At 46.9% G+C, this 20,713-nt stretch overlaps 1 protein-coding gene across 1 annotated transcript in view; it reads left to right on the top strand.

Annotated features, from left to right (window-relative positions):
* The window catches only part of tmtc1 (transmembrane O-mannosyltransferase targeting cadherins 1), a 269,539-nt gene that overhangs the window by 45,022 nt on the left and 203,804 nt on the right, over positions 1-20,713 (top strand). The window contains exons 2-3 of the mRNA XM_070901685.1: positions 5,662-5,839; positions 19,380-19,453. Of these exons, the coding sequence (XP_070757786.1) occupies positions 5,662-5,839; positions 19,380-19,453 (252 nt within the window). The remainder of the gene's footprint in view (positions 1-5,661; positions 5,840-19,379; positions 19,454-20,713) is intronic.

Raw genomic sequence — 20,713 nt, 5'->3', positions numbered from 1 at the left:
TTCCTTATAATTGCTAAGGCTAGTTAAAGTGTTCCCCACACATTGTGCTTCCTGGGTGAGTAAAGCTGAGCTGTTGGATTTAGATACCAAGGTATATGGAACCAAGGTGGGTAAATGGAGTTGAGGAAGAGAAGCTGTGATCTAATTGAATGACAGAACAGGCTTGAGGGGCTGAATGGCCTACTCCTGTTCCTATGTTGCAGCCTTCCCTAGCTGAGTTATCAAGGAAATGTCTTTCCCCTAGTTGGGTATGAGTTGGAAAAGGCAGTGTTTAGGCTTCAGAGAAATCTGGCTGATTGCTTTAAACCACTTGAAGTTTTAATTGGGTTCAGTTTCCTACACCACAGATGTGACAACTGAGAATATTCAAAGCGAGTTTGTCTAAAGTCAACACCATTACACAGTCGAACTTTCTAGCCCAGTAATACCAAGTATAGTTTGGTTTTTGTGTGCTAAAGATTTAAAAAAATCAGTGTACTCTGCAGCTGAAGAAACATCAGAAAGTAATTTATCTTGTGAAATGACAGTGTATAACTTCAGGCTGTTCATCAGTGTTACCTGTTAGCCTTTAATGAGTTGGTTTAGTGTGGTGTTTGATTATTGAGCGATTCTGCTTGTGTGCTATTTCCAAATGTCAGACATTATTAAACCTTGCTGTGACCAATACCAGTGGTGTAAAGAGAATGTGATTAATTGTCGGTAGCGAAGTAATTGCTTTTGTCTTCAAAGACCTGGCAGGCACAGGCCCTAGAGTGGATGGAGCAACGGAACTCCACAGGGCCCCAGTTGAACAATAAAAGACAATAGCTGGTCCATTGATACACTTGCTGTCCATCCTGAGTGTAAGTGACCAGCTGTGGGCTCCATGTATTGCACTAAGCCGAGTGGGCTTCTCGAACGTGTGTGTGTAGGCCAGACCAGGTAGGGGCAGAGATTCCTTCCCTGAAGAACATTGGTCAATCAGTTGGGTTTTTACAGTAATCCAGCAACTTTTCTGGATGGCTTTTCAGAAACTGGCCCACAATTGCCCAGATTTATTAAATGTCTTTCTATAGTGGGATTTGAATTCCCGGTGGGGAGGGCTGTTTCGGAAAAAGAACAGAAGTGCTCCATAACACACACTGAGAGGAGAGGACCTATAGCAGGCAGCCTAACCGTGTCATCTGTGTGCGCGCACACTCGGTTGTGGAATGACGCCAGTTGCCATAGTGACTCGGTGAACTGGGGGATCAGCGCCTTAAGCGAAATCCCTGGATTGTTGCTGGACATGTTCACTCCCATGTGCAGCAAGTAGTTTTAGGTGGTGTCTTGAATCAGATAGGAGTTATGATTGCCGGTCTGAGGTCTCTGCATCACATTCTGGATCGCCGTCAGTTCCAAACACTGCTAATGTATTTGTACAGATTCAAAAAGCAGAATGGATGGATATTTGTTGATATCAGGAGCCAGATTTTATTCACCTCGTAGTGACTGGCTATGACATTGGCCTGATAATTTCCCTGCTCATTATTTGAGAAGCCAGTCTGTCTTGAAAAACATCCATATTTCAACAACAACTTGCATTTATATAGCGCCTGTGACGTATTAAATTGCACCACAGTGCTTCACAGGAACATTATCAGACGAAAGGTGACAACGAGCCACACGGGGAGATATTAGGGCAGGTGACCAATAGCTTGGGCAAAGAGGTAGGTTTCAAGGAGCGTTTTAAAGGAGGAGAGCGAGGTGCAGAGGTGGAGAAGTTTAGGGAGGGAATTCCAGAACTTTGGGCCTAGGTGGTTGAAGGTACGGCTGCCAATGGAGGGGCGATTGAAAATGGGGATGCACAAGAGGCCAGAATTGGAGGAACGCAGCAATCTCGGAGGGTTGTTGGGCTGGAGAAGATCTGGTCATTAGTCCCACTCCCCCACTCTTTTCCCATAGCCCTGATCATTTCAAGTATATATCCATAGAATATTATGGACTCTTATCTTCCAACCCTTCTCCTTTGCCCCCCCCCTCATGACCCTGCTCCCCGCCCGGGAGGATGCAGAGGGGGCAATATGAGTCTCCTCTACACTTGTGTTGGTCAGTTAACTCCTTAGGTGCTGAACTATTTTGCAACATGTTAGAATTATTTTCACTATATGACATCCGCAATGATAATACCCTACTTTTTCTGTTTCTAGCCCCCCCCCCCCAACTCCCTTGAAAGTTCTTTACTCTTGCTGGGGCTGGGTTATGGTTTCCGTGATCTCAGCAGCACCCCAGTACCTCATCCCTATGACCTTTCTTCCGGTGAGATTTCAGACAGTGAGGTATTCGGCTGATTGGGGCATCATGATTTTGCATGTGCATTCTCCAGTGGGCATTGACCAATGGCGGTCATGGGCTGGGGTGCTGGTTTGTTTTCCCAATTCACCAGGACTGGGCATTTGAGCGCAGTTGTGGCGATTAGGTTATTTTGACAGAGACCAGAGATGGAACCCTGTGCTGAGCTTAGCAGGTCTCGACCAGAGTGGCAGAGGAGGCGGGGGGCGGGCGGGGGGGGGAGTGCTACAATGGGCCACAGTGACCCCCCCCCCCCCCACTGTCCCCCCAGCGTGTGGAAAGGATAAATCAGCCAGGACTCCTCTTCCTTATCACAGTCCAGCGACTCTTGTTAGAAAGTGCATCCGCGTAGACATCGGGTCACGGGGAGATTGGGCTGGACCCCATGGTAGAATAGCCTGCCCTGGCTCACTGATGAAGAATGGTCACCAGAGCAAGGTACCAAAGGACACCTGCGGAACTGCACGTTGGTGCAGATTTTCATCCTTTGTCCTTGGTAATTGTTGTGTATGCAATAACTGTTAGACTGAGTACTGTTTAACTCCAAGAGGTATAACCTTGGCTCTGCTTTATTAAGGCCCAAAATGACTAATATACAAAATGGCTGGCCTTTTATATTTGGCCTGTACACACGTGCGTGTGTGGCCTCCAACGGTGACGCCATCTAGTGGCTAGTGATTCCAAAAGTACATACATGACAGTAATAAAATTCTGATGGGGTTGGACAGACTGGATGCGGGGAGGATGTTTCCCCTGGCTGGGAAGTCTAGAACAAGGGGTCACAGTCTCAGGATACGGGGTAGGAAATTTAGGACCGAGATGAGGAGAAATGTTTTCACTCAGAGGGTGGTGAACCTGTGGAATTTTCTACCACAGAAGGCTGTGGAGGACAAGTCACTGAATATATTTAAGAAGGAGATAGATAGATTTCTAGAAACAAAAGACATCAAGGGGTATGGGGAAAAAGCGGGAACATATTGTTGAGATAGAGGATCAGCCATGATCATATTGAATGGTAGTGCAGACTCAAAGGGCCGAATGGCCTACTACTGCTCCTATTTTTCTAAGTAATGAATGATTGTCTGGGCTTAGGAGAGTGGGGCGGACTGTGTGTGGAGATTGCTCACCTCCCGTCTGATCTCTGTGTGTCCTGAGCTACAAAATATATCAATCTGAAGGGCAGGAAGCAGCTGCCAAGCCTGCCGCACACTCATGATGGCTGGAGCATCGGGACTCAACGCTGCCTCCCCTCCCACAGTCGTGGAGTCTCCTGAGAGAGGAAAATAGTCAAAGGAGAAACCCAGGAACTAGTGGGCATTATTTCACGGCTAAGTGGAGAAGTGTCTTCCGGAGGGAGAAACATTACGGGACAAAAAGCAATATTGAATAGGCGAGTCCAATCTGTTCCCTTCTGCCATCCAGATAACTCTCCACACTGGCCCGAATCCCAGGCATTTGTTCAAGAGAAAATACCAACGTGTCGAAGAGCAGTAGGGAGAAGAAATACTCGACTAATGCACATTATTAATGTAACTAATAGTGCTATTGCACAGGGGAGCAGTAAATGTTTGCATACATGCTATCTGAATTAGCCCAAATTTGCTTTCTCTTGTGTTGCAGGGTGTGTGTTAAATCTTATTATCTTCTGATAGATAGCATAATGCCATCTGGTGCACAGAATGGGGGGGTGGAGATTAGAGGTTAGGCAATTGAATTTGTGCACGGCTTGGATAGACTTGCTCTCCTCTGCCCTGAGATCACAAACATGGAGAGACTCTGTTATGTATGCAATAAAGGTTCAAACTGAGTACTGTTTAACTAAGCAAGGTACGACCTTACCTGTGCTTTATTTAGTCTCAAAGTGCCTGACTCACAAAATGGCTGGCCTTTTATACCAGAGCAGCACCATGTGCGTGCTGCTCAGTGGCCTCCGACAATGACACCATCTGGTGGCTACAAACAGCATGTACATACATGGCAGACTCTCTCCTCTCCCCTGAGATCACCACCTCTTGAATATTATTCAGCAGGAAGGCAATAATTACTGTGATACATGCGCAAAATGACATTACTGTTATATTACTCTGGTGAAGGGTTCAAATATCAGACAACACAAGTTAAATTCCAGGAAAGCTGTGGATGCTGGGACTAATGGAGCTTTTAAGAATGAGACTGATGTATTTTAGTTAGGTAAGGTTATCAAGGGACATGAAACTAAGGTTGGTAAATGGAGTTGAGGTGCAGCTCAGCCATGATCGAAATGAATGGTGGAACAGGCTCGAGGGGCTGAATGACCTTCTCCTGTTCCTAATGTTGCTATGGAAAATAAGAATGAGAGAGATCAGGCAGAATAAGTTACCAGTAAGTAATTCTTTCTGCAGAGAATGGTTAGAATGGAGTAGTTGAGTTGAAGCTAGGTAAGTACATGATGGAGAAAGGAATAGAAGGATATGATAGGGTTAGATGAAGTCGGATGGGAGGAGGCTCGTGTGGAGCATAAACACAACACAAACCAGCTGGGCTGGATGGCCTCGAAACATAGACATAGAAACATAGAAAATAGGTGCAGGAGTAGGCCCTTTGAACCTGCACCGCCATTCAATGAGTTCATGGCTAAACATGCAACTTCAGTACCCCATTCCTGCTTTCTCGCCATACCCCTTGATCACCCGAGTAGTAAGGACTACATCTAACTCCTTTTTGAACATATTTAGTGAATTGGCCTCAACAACTTTCTGTGGTAGAGAATTCCACAGGTTCACCACTCTCTGGGTGAAGAAGTTTCTCCTCATCTCAGTCCTAAATGGCTTACCCCTTATCCTTAGACTGTGACCCCTGGTTCTGGACTTCCCCAACATTGGGAACATTCTTCCTGCATCTAACCTGTCTAAACCCGTCAGAATTTTAAACGTTTCTATGAGATCCCCCCTGATTCTTCTGAACTCCAGTGAATACAAGCCCAGTTGATCCAGTCTTTCTTGATATGTCAGTCCCGCCATCCCGGGAATCAGTCTGGTGAACCTTCGTTGCACTCCCTCAATAGCAAGAATGTCCTTCCTCAAGTTAGGAGACCAAAACTGTACACAATACTCCAGGTGTGGCCTCACCAAGGCCCTGTACAACTGTAGTAACACCTCCCTGCCCCTGTACTCAAATCCCCTCGCTATGAAGGCCAACATGCCATTTACTTTCTTAACCGCCTGCTGTACCTGCATGCTAACCTTCAATGACTGATGTACCATGACACCCAGGTCTTGTTGCACCTCCCCTTTTCCTGTTTCTGTGCTGTAAATTCGATGTAATTCTATGTAATAACGATGCATATTTCTTCTGCTTTGCATTGTCTCCCAGGTTGAATATCCTGCTGGGGGGCATGACTCCATTGTACTTCCACCTGGCCAATGTGGGCCTGCACTGCGCCGTGACATCACTGTTGCTGTACACGTGTGACAAGGCCGTGTTCCGGGACAGGCGCCTGGCCTTCTTGGTTGCTCTTCTCTTTGCCGTCCACCCTGTCCACACCGAAGCTGTAAGTAGCTGGCTGAAACTTTGGGAGCAGCATCCAAATGTGGCTTTAGTACAAAACATTCTGCTTATTCCTGTCTTACAGGCCCATAAATGTTCACGGCATAGAAGGGTCGTGCCTGTGCCAGCTCTTTGCAAGAGCAATCCAAAGCTAATCCTACTGCCCCTTAGCTCTGTAACTTCCTCTGCTTCAAACAATTATCCAATAGTTACTAATAAGGAATTTCAGAGACATTTCTTTACCCAGAGAACGTGGAACTTGCTGCCAAATGGAGTGGTTGAGGCGAATAGCATAGATGCATTTAAGGGGAATCTAGATAAGCGCATGAGAGGGAAAGGAGAAGAAGAGTATGGCACTCGTGAGATGAAATAGTATGGTGTTATGTATACAATAAAGGTTCAAACTGAGTACTGTTTAACGAAGCAAGGTACGACCTTGGCTGTGCTTTATTTAGTCCCAAAGTGTCTGACTCACAAAATGGCTGGCCTTTTATACCAGAGCAGCACCATGTGCTTGCTGCTCAGTGGCCTCCAACAATGACACCATCTGGTGGCTATAAACAGCATGTACATACATGACAATACCCTCCTCTGAGATCTTATCACAACCTTTCACAGGTTGAGACGGTCCGGTACTTTGTGCTCCCGGGTTGACCGTCTCAGTTCGTTGAGTGAATGTGCAGAGTCTGTTGTGGCTGGTGGCTGGATGGCTGACTTGTTGGGGGTGGCAGTGGCCATGTCAGGAATTGCAAGTCCATTTTTATTGAACAAGTCCGTGATGGAAATTCCAGGTTCACTGATGACCCTTGAGTCCACTGAAGGCTGCTGGTAGGTTGGTTGGTCGTCGACGGTTTCTTCGTCTGACTGCTCTGGCTCGTCTGTGTGTCTCAGCTTTGTTTGATCCATGTGTTTCCTGCAGGTTTGCCCATTCTTGAGCTTAATAACAAATACTCTGTTGCCCTCCTTGGCCATGACCGTACCAGTGATCCATTTGGGACCCTGACCATAATTCAACATATATACAGGATCATTAACAGAAATCTCACGTGACACAGTTGCACGATCATGGTACCCTTGTTGACTCTGTCTTCTGTATTCAACATGATTACTTAAATCTGGGTGTACAAGAGATAACTTAGTCTTGGTCCTCTTCATCATAAGTTCAGCAGGCAAGACCCCTGTGAGTGTGTGGGGTCTTGTCCTATAACTCAGCAATATGCAGGACAAGCGTGTCTGCAGTGACCCTTGGGTTACTCTCCTCATGCTTTGCTTGATAATTTGTACTGCACGTTCTGCTTTCCCATTGGACGCAGGCTTGAACGGTGCTGACCTTGCATGTTTTATGCCGTTAAGTTTTACAAACTCTTGAAACTCCTGACTGGTGAAGCACGACCCATTGTTGCTCACCACTATGTCAGGCAGACCATGTGTCGCGAACATGACATTGAGATTCTCTATGGTTGCCATGGATGTACTGGATGACATGATTATGCATTCTATCCACTTCGAATAAGCATCCACCATCACTAAAAACATCTTGCCCAGGAAGGGACCTGCAAAATCTACATGTATCCTGGACCAAGGTTTGGATGGCCATAACCACAGACTCAGTGGCGATTCCGCTGGTGCTTTGCTGAGCTGCATGCAGGTGTTGCACTGATGCACGCATGCTTCCAGCTCAGAATCAATTCCTGGCCACCATACGTGGGACCTGGCGATGACCTTCATCATCACTATACCAGGGTATGTGCTGTGTAACTCATGCACAAACTTCTCTCTCACTTTCTTAGGCATTGCAACACGATTGCCCCACAATATGTAATCTGCTTGAATAGACAGTTCATCCTTGTGACGAATGTATGGTTTGGCCTCCTCGCACATTTGCTTGGGTATGGCAGACCAATCCTCTTTGAGGATGCAACTCTTTACAACCGATAATATTGGGTCCTGGCTGGTCCAGGTCTTAACTTGTTGAGCCGTGACAGGAGTACCTTCACTCTCAAAAGCATCCATGATTAACATTAAATCTGTCGGCTGTGACATTTCCAACTCCGGTGTGGGCAGCGCCAACCGGCTCAAAGCATCGGCACAATTCTCTGTGCCAGGTCTGTGGTGAATGACATAATCATAGGCAGATAATGTCAGCGCCCACCTTTGGATGTGGGATGAAGCATTGGTATTGATACCTTTTGTTGTTGGGAAAACAACAAAATGAGCGGCTTGTGATTGGTCTCTAATTCGAACCTCAGACCGAACAGGTATTGATTTATCTTTTTAACATCGTACACACATGCTAAAGCTTCTTTTTCTACCATACTGTAGGCGCTTTCTGATTTAGACACATTTTTGGATGCATGCGCGACAGGTTGAAATTTCCCCGACTCAATGGCTTGTTGTAACATGCAACCAATTCCATATGACGATGCGTCACAGGCCAAAACTAAACGTTTACAAGAGTCATAATGTACCAGCAGCATTTTCGAGCAAAGCAGAGTGGTGGTTTTCTTGAAAGCTCTGTCTTGCAATGCGCCCCACACCCAGTTGCCTTTTCTCAATAGCATGTGCAGTGGTTCAAGTAAGGTGCTCAATTTAGATAGGAAGTTACCAAAGTAGTTGAGTAGACCCAGGAACGAACGCAGCTCCGTCACATTCTGCGGCTTGGGTGCATTCTTGATGGCTTTGGTTTTCACGTCAGTAGGTCTGATGCCATCAGCGGCGATTTTCCTCCCGAGGAATTCGACCTCCGGTGCCATGAAGACGCACTTCGAGCGTTTCAGTCTGAGTCCAACTCTGTCCAAATGCAGTAGAACCTCTTCCAGGTTGTTCAGATGTTCCTTGGAGTCTCAACCAGTGATCAGGATGTCATCTTGGAACATGACGGTTCTGGGAACGGACTTCAGTAACTTTCCATATTCCTCTGGAATATTGCTGCAGCCGAGAAAATTCCAAATGGGCACCTGTGGTAAATAAACTGTCCTTTGTGCGTGTTAATGCACGTAAGTCTCTTCGACGTCTCGACCAACTCCTGCGTCATCTAAGCCGACGTCCAGTCCAGTTTTGTGAATGACTTCCCTCCGGCTAGCATTGCAAACAAGTCATCAGCCTTTGGTAACGGGTACTGATCTTGTTTCGAAACCCTGTTGATCGTAGCCTTGTAGTCTCCACAGATTCTGACTGTGCCATCACGTTTCAGCACAGGAACAATGGGGCTGGCCCATTCATTAAATTTGACCGGTGATATGATCTCTTCACGCTGGAGACTGTCCAGTTCAATTTCAACCTTCTCCCTTATCATATACGGCACTGCCCGAGCTTTATGATGGATGGGTCGTGCATCTGAGTCCATGTGGATCTGCACCTTGGCTCCCGTGAAGTTGCCGATACCCGGTTCGAACAGCGAGGGGAACTTGCTGAACACTTGGGCACATGTATCTTCCTCTGACGACAATGCCTTTATGTCGTTCCAGTCGCATCTGATTTTCTGCCACCAGCTCCTGCCGAGCAGCGTTGGGCCATTGTCTGGAACAATCCACAGCGGTAACTCATGAACTGCACCGTTATATGACCCATTCATTTGTGCACTGCCAATCACCTTTATCAGTTCTTTGGTGTACATGCACAGCTTGGCATTAACAGAGCTCAGCCTGGGCCTTGCAATCTTCGTGTCCCACAACTTATTAAATGCCCATTTGTTCATGATCGATTGACTCGCCTCTCAATACCGATATCCTGTTAAACTTCACATTAATCAAAATTGGTTTACTCTTGGTTATGAAAGAGTACAATCCATACTCTTCCTCCTCTGGCATCTCGGATTGCATATCCGGATCCGCGCTAGTCTGACTCTCGTCCTCCATGTGCTCCTTGCTCATCTGCGGACACTTACGCTGGAGATGCCCCACTCTATTTTGCTGGTGCCGATGATTTCCCCCACAACACCAACACGGAGAAGTTGGATACAATCCCGCTGGTGGACTTTGGGCAGCCACAGGTTTTGCGAACGCAGCCGGAAAGGCCCTGCCATGTGCCGCACTGCCGAACGCCGAATTATTTGCATTTACAGTACTTGCCGAGGTTCGGATCTTCACCGACATTTGCTTTAAACTCCTGTCCATTGTCATACATGATTGAGCGATCTGGATGGCCCTTTTTAAATCCAACTCCTCCACCGCCAGAAGTTTGCACAGGATCACCTCATGGTTGATACCGATGTTAGTGAAAATAAATTCACATAGACTCTGGTAAGGTAAGAGAGACAACTTTATTGCTAACAGAGCTCTGGGAGAAGAGTTAAGGTCCCTCGACCCGCGAAGCACCTTCTCCCCGAGTGCCTGGTGCCGCGGGGTTATAAGCAGTTTACAGAGGGCGGAATACAATCATTTAAATTCATTTACATACAATCAATCAATCCATATGGCAACGCAATTCATTTACATGCAACCAATCATTTTAGTCCTAGTGAAACCTGATAGCATGGCGCGAGTTTGGGGGCCCTTCCTCTGTATCTTCTTTTGTAGTTAGTTATTCTGTTGCAAAGCTTTCTATGAAACAGTGGCCTTCACCTGGCCATGAGTCACTTGTTGCTGCAGAGTTCAATCTTGGTACAAAGTTCATTTAGTGAAAAGGCAGATAGTTGGCTTTACCCCATCATGCTTTGCTATGTCCGAAAATCCACTCCAACACCGATAACAAAGAAGTCCCGCAGCATGTCTGCCAACACCGTCCCGAACTTGCACAGGCTCCCTAGACGTCGCAGGTCGGCAATGAATTCCGCCGCGCTCTGGCCCTCCGATCGAACTTGTATATAAAACTTGTATCTCGAGATAATGATGCTGTCGTCTGGCTTGAGGTGCTCCCATACCAATGTACACAACTCCTTGTACGTTTTCTCTGTTGGATCACTAGGCATGAGTAGATTCTTTATCAGACAGTAGATCTTTGAACCACACACAGTGAGGAACACGGCCCGGCGCCCATCTGCATCGTCGGCCCCCTTCAGTTTGTTGGCCACGAAGTACTGGTTCAAACGGCTCACAAAGTCTGCCCAATCTTCTCCCTCCACGAATCGCTCTAAAAATCCAGTCGTGCTCATTTTGCAAACAAAGGTTCTTGTATTCTCGTTGCCAAATGTTATGCATGCAATAAAGGTTCAAACTGAGTACTATTTAACTAAGCAAGGTACAACCTTGCTTCTGCTTTATTTAGGCCTAAAGTGCCTGACTCTCAAAATGGCTGGCCTTTTATACCAGAGCAGCACCATGTGCCACCTGTTGCTGTGCAATTAATCTGCACTCACTGCAGGCGTGTGTTCCAGACAAGAAGCGACTTCTCCCTCACCTCGTCCACGAGTGTGTTGCTCAAGTTCTCGATCTACAATGTGGGAACATTCATTAAGGTATACAAAACATTAAATAGTATGAGGTTTTACTGCAGATTAACAACAATAACAACTTGTATTTATATAGCGCCTTTAACGTAGTGACACGTCCCACACGAGTATAATGAGATTAAAAAAAAATTTGACAGAGGGCGCATAAGTAGAAATTAGCGCAGGTGACCAAAACGCTTGGTCAAAGAGGTATGTTTTAAGGAGCGTCTTGAAGGAGGAAAGTGAGGTAGAGCGGTGGAGAGGTTTAGGCAGGGAGTTCCAGAGCTTAGGGCCCAGGCAACAGAAGGCACGGCCACCAATGGTTGAGCGATTATAATCAGGGATGCACAAGAGGGCAGAAATAGAGGAGCGCAGACATCTCAGCGAGGGGGCAGTGGCGGGGCTGGAGGAGATTACAGAGATTAAGTCCAGAAATGTTGTAATGTTGGGGAAAAGCGGCTGACAATTTGCACACAGCAAAGTCCCACAAACAGCATTGAAATGAGGTAATCTGTTTTGAGGTGCTGGTTGATTGAGGAATAAATATTGGCCGGGACACTGCTGCTCTTCGAAATAGTGCCATGGGATCTTTTACGTCCAGCTGAGAGGGCAGATGGATCCTCGGATTAGCGCCTCACCTGAAAGATGGCACCTCCGACAGTGCAGCACCCTCTCAGTACCGGCACTGAAGCGTGGGCCTAGAGTTTGTGCGGTAGTCTCTGGAGTGGGGTCTTAAACCCTTGACTCAGAGGCAAGTGTGCTACCACTGAGCCAGGGCTGACACCTCCTATCATTCCATTGCGGGAGCTGCCTTGCTATATATCTTACAGTTACAAATAACTGCATTATCGTATTAATAAGAAATGTGCCTATGCTTATTTTACATTCTTCAATCCTAGTGTGTCATTTAATTGTAAATCTTGTGACGAGCAGATCTCCAGACTGTTTCCTTGTTTCTGTCCCATTGTTGGTTTGAACGAGGGGTTGTGGGAGAAGTCAGAGTGCCCGCCGCCACATTGTTCGCATGCCCGACACAAGGCTCCCAAAGCAAGCGCTCTACTCGGAAACTCCTACACTGCAAGCGAGCCCCAGATGGGCAGAGGAAACGTTTCAAGGACACCCTCAAAGCCTCCTTGATAAAGTGGAACATCCCCACCGACACCTGGCCAAAGACCGCCCCAAGTGGAGGAAGAGCATATTCGGGAGGGCGCCGAGAGCATGCAGAAACCAAGCGCAGGCAGCGGAAGGAGCGTGCAGCAAACCAGACTCCCCACCCACCCTTTCCTGTGTTCCACCTGTGACAGAGGCTGTGGTTCCTGTATTGGACTCACTTTTAGAGTGGAAGCAAGCCTTCCTCGATTTCGAGGGACTGCCTATGATGATGATGTTTTGAACGAGATCACAGCTGATTGGTTGGAATGAGTTTCGAAAGCCGCAGGGAGTCAGGTGTTGGACTAAGTATCAATTGTGATGTGGGAAATGCCGAGACTCGCTCAGAAGGCAGAGTGACTGTGTATCAATGAGCTTGGAAGATTCAGGTGGTCGCAGATCGGGGCCTGAAACGGTACAGATGGAGCTGTACGCAACAGCTGAATGAGCAAAGGCGTTCAGGAGATAAATTCAGCAACTTCAAATTGCTTTCTGTGTGAAGTTTGTGTGTGAAGAAGATTCATCTCGAGGCGGCCAATATATAAAAAAAAGTCTCTGTGCAAGGTTACCTTGGGGAGCTGCAGCTAGCAGTGGCAAATAGGAAGGAAGGAGCTGTGGTGGAGACCGAGAAGGACAATAAAGAAGGGAAATTTTTCACCAAAGTATTTTCGACCTTGTTATATAACTTCAGAACGCTGCCAGTTCTGAAATAAACTGGTGCAAGCAGAGCTATCCCTCAGAGAGGTTATGTTCCAGCTCTGATGAGGAACACGTGCTCCAGGCCAGATTTTGCAGTAGAATTGCCACATTATTTGTATCTGTACACATTAGCACTTTTAAAATACCCATTTGATTTCTTTCAAACAAGCGTGAGTGGTCCTGCCCACTTCTTCCTGGTCCGACAGCCATTTTCTTTTCTCCACATCCCCCGTCCCTCGCAACAAGCTTCTCTCTGTCATGATGGGAGTCTCACTGCAGATACGTTTTCTGAAGCCCCATGGGAAAGGCCTGCTCCACGGTCAAGCGGGCAATCCCTCTGTAACCCGAAGCATGACCTTGCATGCTGAGACACCGGGAATACGCGGGTCGCAGTTGTACCCCTCTCTACACACAGGCAAAGTCAGAAAGGCGGCTTTCACAAATGTTTAAGTAATGCTGATGACAAATAAATTAGAACTCTCCCGCTCCCAAAGGGCCGTTGATTCTGGGTCAATTGGAGCTTTCAGGACTAAGCTAGACAGATCGATAATTTTTCTTTAGGTAAGAATATGGCACATGGAGTTAAGATACAGATCAGTCATGACCTGATTGAATGGTGGAACAGGTTCAAGGGCCTGAATGGCCCACTCCTGTTTCCATGTTTCTATGTTGTGGCGGGGAGGCCCAAGTTTTTGTGTTCCTAAAGGCACAGAAAATGCCTAACCAGATTATATCGAACAATCTATACCCCTTCTGGCACAAGGTTAAACTGTGAGAGCCTTGAATGCAGGACCTTCTCATGGACCAAACACAAGGGCCATGGCTAAACATACAAGTGCTTGATAGCCCAATGATCAATTGCTCCTCACACCTGGGTGTACTTGGTAACTGTTTACCCAGACGCTTATCTCCGGTTATCAGTTATCTTGCCCTGGCGGATTTTGTTGTGTAGTCTCACCTTCCCCAAGTAGCCGCTCTTCCTCCGTGAGTCTGGAATGAGCGTTAGCAGTTGATGGCACCACGGAGACCAATATCGTCCTTGCCCAACATCTTCGCCCGCGCTCTTTTGTCGCTGAGGAGTGAGAACACCTGTCTGGTTTTTCTCGGAGTGCTGAGCCCCAAAGGCTGTCCCAGCTAAGATGAGTGAACTTCGTCTCGAGTGAAGATGGAGCCTGGTGCCTTCTGATCTGTATTGGCTTCGAACAATATCACTGGACAGTGTGATGAGCCAAACACCATCAGCAAAACCACGACCACCATTTTCAATATGGATGGCATGAAAGCACCATCAACAAGGAGGATCGCAGCTGGTTGAAGGTTTAACTCACCCACTGCGCACCACGCATCCCATTTTGATGGAGCGAAATCTTGAAGCTATGGTGGAAAATTATGCACCTTTTTACATTTTGCACTCAGTAATGTGAGTAATAGTGGTGTTGGGGAATAGGACTCTTACGATTTCATTCATCAAGCATTCTCAGGTCAGGTATCAGCGTGGAGGCCTTGACCTGCGTGAGAACACCAGCGGCAGGTCGGGGCCATAAAAGGAGGCCTCTGGAGCAGCACGAGCTGGTGCAGGAGGGCGATGGCAGCGAAGAGTGATGTCAATAAGGTCCAGGTCGGTGATTGGAGCGTGGGCAGATACAGCAGGAGCGGCGAGGTCGGGGCGAAGGAGCGGCGAGAGACTAGAGGGACATGATCGGGGCCCAGGGGCGGCGTGAGTTCAGGGCAGGGGCCCAGGGGCAGCACGGGCCAGCCCACACTGTGATATGTGTGCGCATTAGGTCCGTGCAGCAGAGCTGGTCTCCAGTCGTCTTGGTTAATCCTTGCCACTGGACCAAGACCTAGCTCTGTCAAGCCCGTGTGGTGGCTGGTGTGCAATGGCCACCACACATTAAAAAAATCCAGGCACAGGCATCTTCCACCCTTGAGGACATAGTTCGGGTCCTTCATTGAAACACGTGTGAACTCATCCTTTTTTGGCGTGGGACCAAGTCATCCTCGTTTCAAGGGACCGCCTATGATAATGATGATGATTAGCAAAGGCAGGTGCAGCTTAAAGCTCTTTGTCACCTGCCCCAACAACTTGCCTTAGCTCTAACCTCTGGAGCATTCCCCCATTGTACCAGTGCAACAACTTATGTTTCTATTTCCCTCTGAGTGACATGGCTAATTAGGGACCTGCGCACTAGGGACTGGATTGAGGCTGCTCTAAGTTACTTCACATGAACCATTGCAGCCAACAACGAGGAGACTTTCACTGTGGGCTGGTGAAAAGGTGAAAGGCCTGTTTTTAACCCGCCCAATCCCTCATACTGTCTTTGCTAAGGCCTTGTTCACAGGGCATGTCTGCACTTGAAAATAATTATATCAGCAAGCTTTTGATTTTTATTGAATATCATGTCTTAATTCATCCAAAAATAACATGCTTGGGAGGCTCAGAGGAAAGATAGACAAAATAACAGTTTGTGTTACTAAAGTTAAATCGATTCGCTTCAATCTTGCACAAAAGCACCTACTATGTCTGGTCTAACATTGCTTTCAATGCTGAACTTTTGTCAGTTAAATTTAAATTTTCTATAAAATCGAACATGTAGCTTCCTATCTTTCATCTTGTGCCTCATCCTTTGATTATTTTTATCTGGGTGCATGTCCGGACAGCCTTTCTTTCCCTTAGTTTGCTGCATTAACAATTTTATTCCTTGGGTGTGACTCTCTTTCTCGGGCCTTCAACATTTGGCCACTAAACCGTTCCCAACAAAATGAAATACATGAACCATTCCAGATATCCACCCAGAAAAAAACAATCTTGTGCTTTGCAAGTGCTGCGATAGTAATTAATTGATAAGTCCATTGAATAGCAGGGATCGATTACTGTAGCACTTCATGTGACTACTTTACAATGCATGGACGTAATTGGAATGAATGAAAGAGGCATGCTAAACCAGCTCAGTAACTGTGAATGGTTTCCCATGCATTTTAACATCCATTTTATGCAACTTTCTTGCACTTTTGTTGACCAGGATGGTGTGTAGAATGAGGATGGGGGAAGAAATGGGGAGGCAAAAAAAAAAATTGAAGTAAGATAAATGTAGCAAAGGTTTTTTGAGTTTGAGTTCTTTAGTGACTCCCCCTCTCCAGCCAGGCCTCTACTGGCTTAATGAGATAATAAGAACATAAGAAATAGGAGCAGGAGTCGGCCATTTGACCCCTCGAGCCTGCTCCGCCATTTAATAAGATCATGGTTGGTCTGATCATGGACTCGGTTCCATTTCCCTGTCTGCTCCCCATAACCCTTTACTCCCTTATCGCTCAAAAATTTGTCTATCTCCGCCTTAAATATATTCAATGACCCAGCCTCCACAGCTCTCTGGGGCAGAGAATTTCACAGATTTACAACCCTCTGAGAGAAGAAATTCCTCCTCATCTCAATTTTAAATGGGCAGAGCCTTATTCTGAGACTATGCCCCCTAGTTTTAGTTTCTCCAATGAGTGGAAATATCCTCTCTCCATCCAACTTGTTGAGCCCCGTCATTATCTTTTATAATGCCCAGCAAGGTGTGACACCAAGCCTTCCCTCAGGCTGATGCACTCAGTTCTGATTCCTAAATCTGTCCTCATTTAGCCAGTTCTGGGTAAGGGGACGTTAGGGCACTACCATTAAAAAGAAAAACTTGCAAAACCTTGGGACGTCCCAAAGCGCTTTATAGCCAATTAACTACTTTTTGTGGTGTAGTCACTGTTGTAATGTAGGATAAGCGGCAGCCAAATTTTCCGCAGCAAGATCCCCCAAAAAGCAGTGAGTTAAATGACCAGATCGTCTGTTTTAGTGATATTGGTTGAGGGGTAAATATTGGCCAGGACATTGGGGAGAACTGCCATACTCTTTGGGAAAAGTGCCATGGGATCTTTTATGGTAAGGCTGTCCTCTCTCCTCTGTCTTGTTTGTGTGCTGTATCGAGCTCTTTGCCGAGTCCATCAGGAAGGATGCGGGTATTAGAGGGGTGACGATCCCAGGCAGTGGAGGCGCTCAGGTCAAGACCTCCCTGTACATGGACGACGTCGATGTCTTTTGCTCGGATCCGCAGTCGGTCCACAGATTGCTCACAATCTGCGACCAGTTTAAACTGGCCTCTGGGACGAAAGTTAATCGCAGCAAAAGCGAGGCCATGTTCTTTGGAAGCTGGGCCGACCGATCCTTTATTCCCTTCACCGTTAAGCCAGATTACCTGAAGGTGTTGGGAATATGGTTCAGAGCGGACGGGGTGTGCGCCAAAAACTGGAAGGAGCGTATCGCTAAAGCCAAACATAAACTGGGATTGTGAGAGCAGTGCTCCCCCTCTCCATTGCAGGAAAGAACCTGGTTAGGAGTGAGATGCTCTCCGTGTTGTTGTACGTGGCGCAGGTCTGGCCCATACCCCACTCCTGTGCTGAGGCAGCACCCGAGCTGTCTTCCATTTCGTCTGGAGATCGAAAATGGACCGTGTCCACAGAGACACGATGTACAAATCTCTGGACAAGGGAGGAAAGGACGTTCTGAGCATGGCCCTCATCCTGATGGCCACTTTTGTGTGCGGCTGCATCAAGCTGTGCATAGACCCTTGGTTAGCAAACACCAAGTGTCACCACGTGCTAAGATTCTATCTGCCCCCGGTGTTGTGAAGGATGGGTCTGGCCAGGCTGCCGCGGAACGCTCCAACCAGTTGGACCATGCCTGACCACCTGTCCTTCATGGAAAAGTTTTTGAAGAAAAACACCTTTGCCCACAAGGCCATAAAGCAGTGGTCGGCACGCAAGGTCCTGGACACCCTACGGAAGAAGGAGATGATGGATCCTGTTGGGCGGTTCCCCGAGCAGACTGTCGAACTCGTTTGGCAGAATGTCTCATCGCCAGAGCTTTCACACAAGCACCAAGACATACCTTGGTTGGCGGTGAGAAGGGCCCTACCCGTCAGATCCTTCATGCACAGCCGGGGTTTCAGAGTCACGGCACTCTGGCCTCGAGTCGGCTGTAGCGCGGACAAGACTGTCATCCAGCTCCTTCGGGATTGCCCCTTTGCAAGGCAGGTCTGGAAAGAGATGCAGTGGTTGCTGTCGAGGTTCATCCCGAGCAGCTCCGTAACACAAGACTCTGCTCTGCGGACTGTTCCCAGGGACACACACCGAGACAGACATCATCTGCTGCTGGAGAGCCATCAACTCGGTGAAAGATGCACTTTGGTCTTCCCGAAACTTGCTGGTCTTCCAGAGCAAGGAGATGTCCACGGCCGAGTGTTGCAGACTGGCGCAATCCAAGGTCCAGGAGCATGTGCTGAGGGACGCACTAAAGGTTGGTGCAGTCACCGCAAAGGCTCGATGGGAAAGAGCCAGAGTTTAAGGCCCTTTCGCCACGGTAAACCCAGGGGATGGAATCAGACCCCCTCGGGCTGTGCTTGTTAATCTGCTTGTATACATAGAACACCATGTACTGAAAAACACCTGTATTGTGCCATGTATAATGAAAGTCTCAGCACTGTTTAGTAACTTGTAAAGAAATGTAAATGTATCCCCATCCGGTCCATGTACTGCTTTCATCTGCATAGTGCTACATGTAACGTGATTCGTGATCAGTATTGAAATGTATCCTGGAATGTAATGTAAACCTGTTCTTATCTGCTCCATGTAATACCCTTATTTGCACAGTACTACATGTAACGTGATTTACGGATTGTACTAAACTGTACCTTGAAATGAAATGTACACTAGTGTATTGTATGGAACTGCTGTCAGCATCCAAACGAATTGTATGGAATTGCTGAACGTAATGTACTGAACTATTTTCCAATGTATTCTGAAAATTTTATATGAATAAAGTACATTTTTGAAACAAACAAAAAAAAATGTCCACCTGAAAGTGCCTTTGTTTAATGTCTCATCCGAAAGACCGCACCTCTGACAGTGTAGCACTACCTCCGTACTGGATTATGTGCCCAAGGCTCTGGAGAGGGACTTGAACCCACAACCTTCTGACTTGGAGGCGAGAGTGCTACCCACTGTGCCACGGCTGACGCCTAAAGCCAAGGCTTCCTACCCTCTCCTGTCACATTTTGTGGACACCAAGTAAGGACAGAACGGGGGCTTTGTGTGTGGTGGGCATGCACTCGAGCAGCCTTGCTAACGCTCGCCCAGGTACATGGGTGAAAAGACTCTGGAAGTTTGCAGCTGAACTGTCCCCAGTTGGCAGGAGGGATATGGGAGGACATGGGAGGGGAAAGCGATGCCTATTCTGTCGTCAGTATTTTGACTTCCTGTGTGGATGTGCTTCTCATGTCTGTGGTTGTTGTTCCAGGTGACTGGGATCGTGGGGCGAGCAGACGTGCTGGCTTGTGTCCTCTTCCTATTGGCTTTTCTCTCCTATCTTAGGTACGTAAAACTGTGCGATTTCTCCATTGAACTGATGAACCGCTTGCAGACTGTTTTTTTAAAAATATAAAGCAACCTTTTTTTTCTTGTTTCTGTACGTTGAGTTTTTAAGTTTTATTTTTACTGATTGTCCTGGAAGTGGAAGTTTTAAATTATAAGATATTTTTGGTATGAAATCAAATTCAATATTCTAAAGATTAAAAAATTCCCAAAGTACATGTGGAGTCACTGGAACACCAATGGCCTGAACAGGAGTTGAGGGAGCCATTAAAACTGCTATCCATATCAGTTTGAGACAATGGAAGTTGTTAACACATTTGAACATTTCCTAGTGATATTCACATGTCAGAAGGGCTTCATTTCTTGGAGCTCAGTCAGGGAAGTACACACCCAGCAGTCAGTTTGAATGACAGCTCAACTGGCCATTCCCTGGACACTGAGAGTTGGCAGAGGGCCGCGCTCAAGCTTTTTTAACTCCCACCCAGTGAAGAAATAAAATACGGTCTGAGAGACCTGGTAAGAGCTTCAGGCCCAGAGAGAGAAGTTCTCTAAAGCGTAGTATAAAAGCAAAATACTGCGGGTGCTGGAATCTGAAATAAAAACGCAAAATGCTGGAAATCTCAGCGGGTCAGGCAGCATCCGTGGAGAGAGAATCAGAGTTAACGTTTTGGTTCTGATGAAGGGTCGTCTACCTGAAACGTTAACTTTGTTTTTCTCTCTACAGATGCTGCCTGACCCGCTGAGATGTTCAGCATTCTCTGTTTTTATCTCTGAAGCGTAGTTCTGACTTGATTCAGGGAGGGTCCTGCTCTGGAATTCGGCTGTTACTCGGGTAGTGTGACATGCATTGTTATTTTTCTGCGTTACGAGGTACGGAATTAAATAAGTTGACTTTCACTATAATTAATTTGTTCATTCACATGTTATATGAAAAATGAATTGGCTTGTTTATATCGAATAGGCCTGCTCTTCCAGAACATGCAACAGTTTGTCCTGTCGAGTGGAGAGAATCACATGTGGGGGCACATGTGAGATTGCAGTATCCAGTTCATTGTTATGACCCCCCTCCCAGGCCTGCAATCACATAATTGGGCAGTAACAGTTAATTCCTAATTGCAGGAGACGTCAAGTCTGCTCACAGTAAGAGACAAGTGACGCTAAACCCACGATGATTGGGTTCAAAGAACATTTAGTGCAGACTCTGATTTTGTACCCATGAAGTTCCAGTTTTTGGTATCATCACCAGAATTTGCAATTAAC

The sequence above is a fragment of the Pristiophorus japonicus genome, chromosome 15 (assembly GCF_044704955.1).
Source record: "Pristiophorus japonicus isolate sPriJap1 chromosome 15, sPriJap1.hap1, whole genome shotgun sequence".
In the NCBI taxonomy this organism is placed as follows: domain Eukaryota; kingdom Metazoa; phylum Chordata; class Chondrichthyes; family Pristiophoridae; genus Pristiophorus; species Pristiophorus japonicus.
Note: the sequence above shows the minus strand (reverse complement) of the source record. Positions and strands in the feature narration are given on the sequence as shown.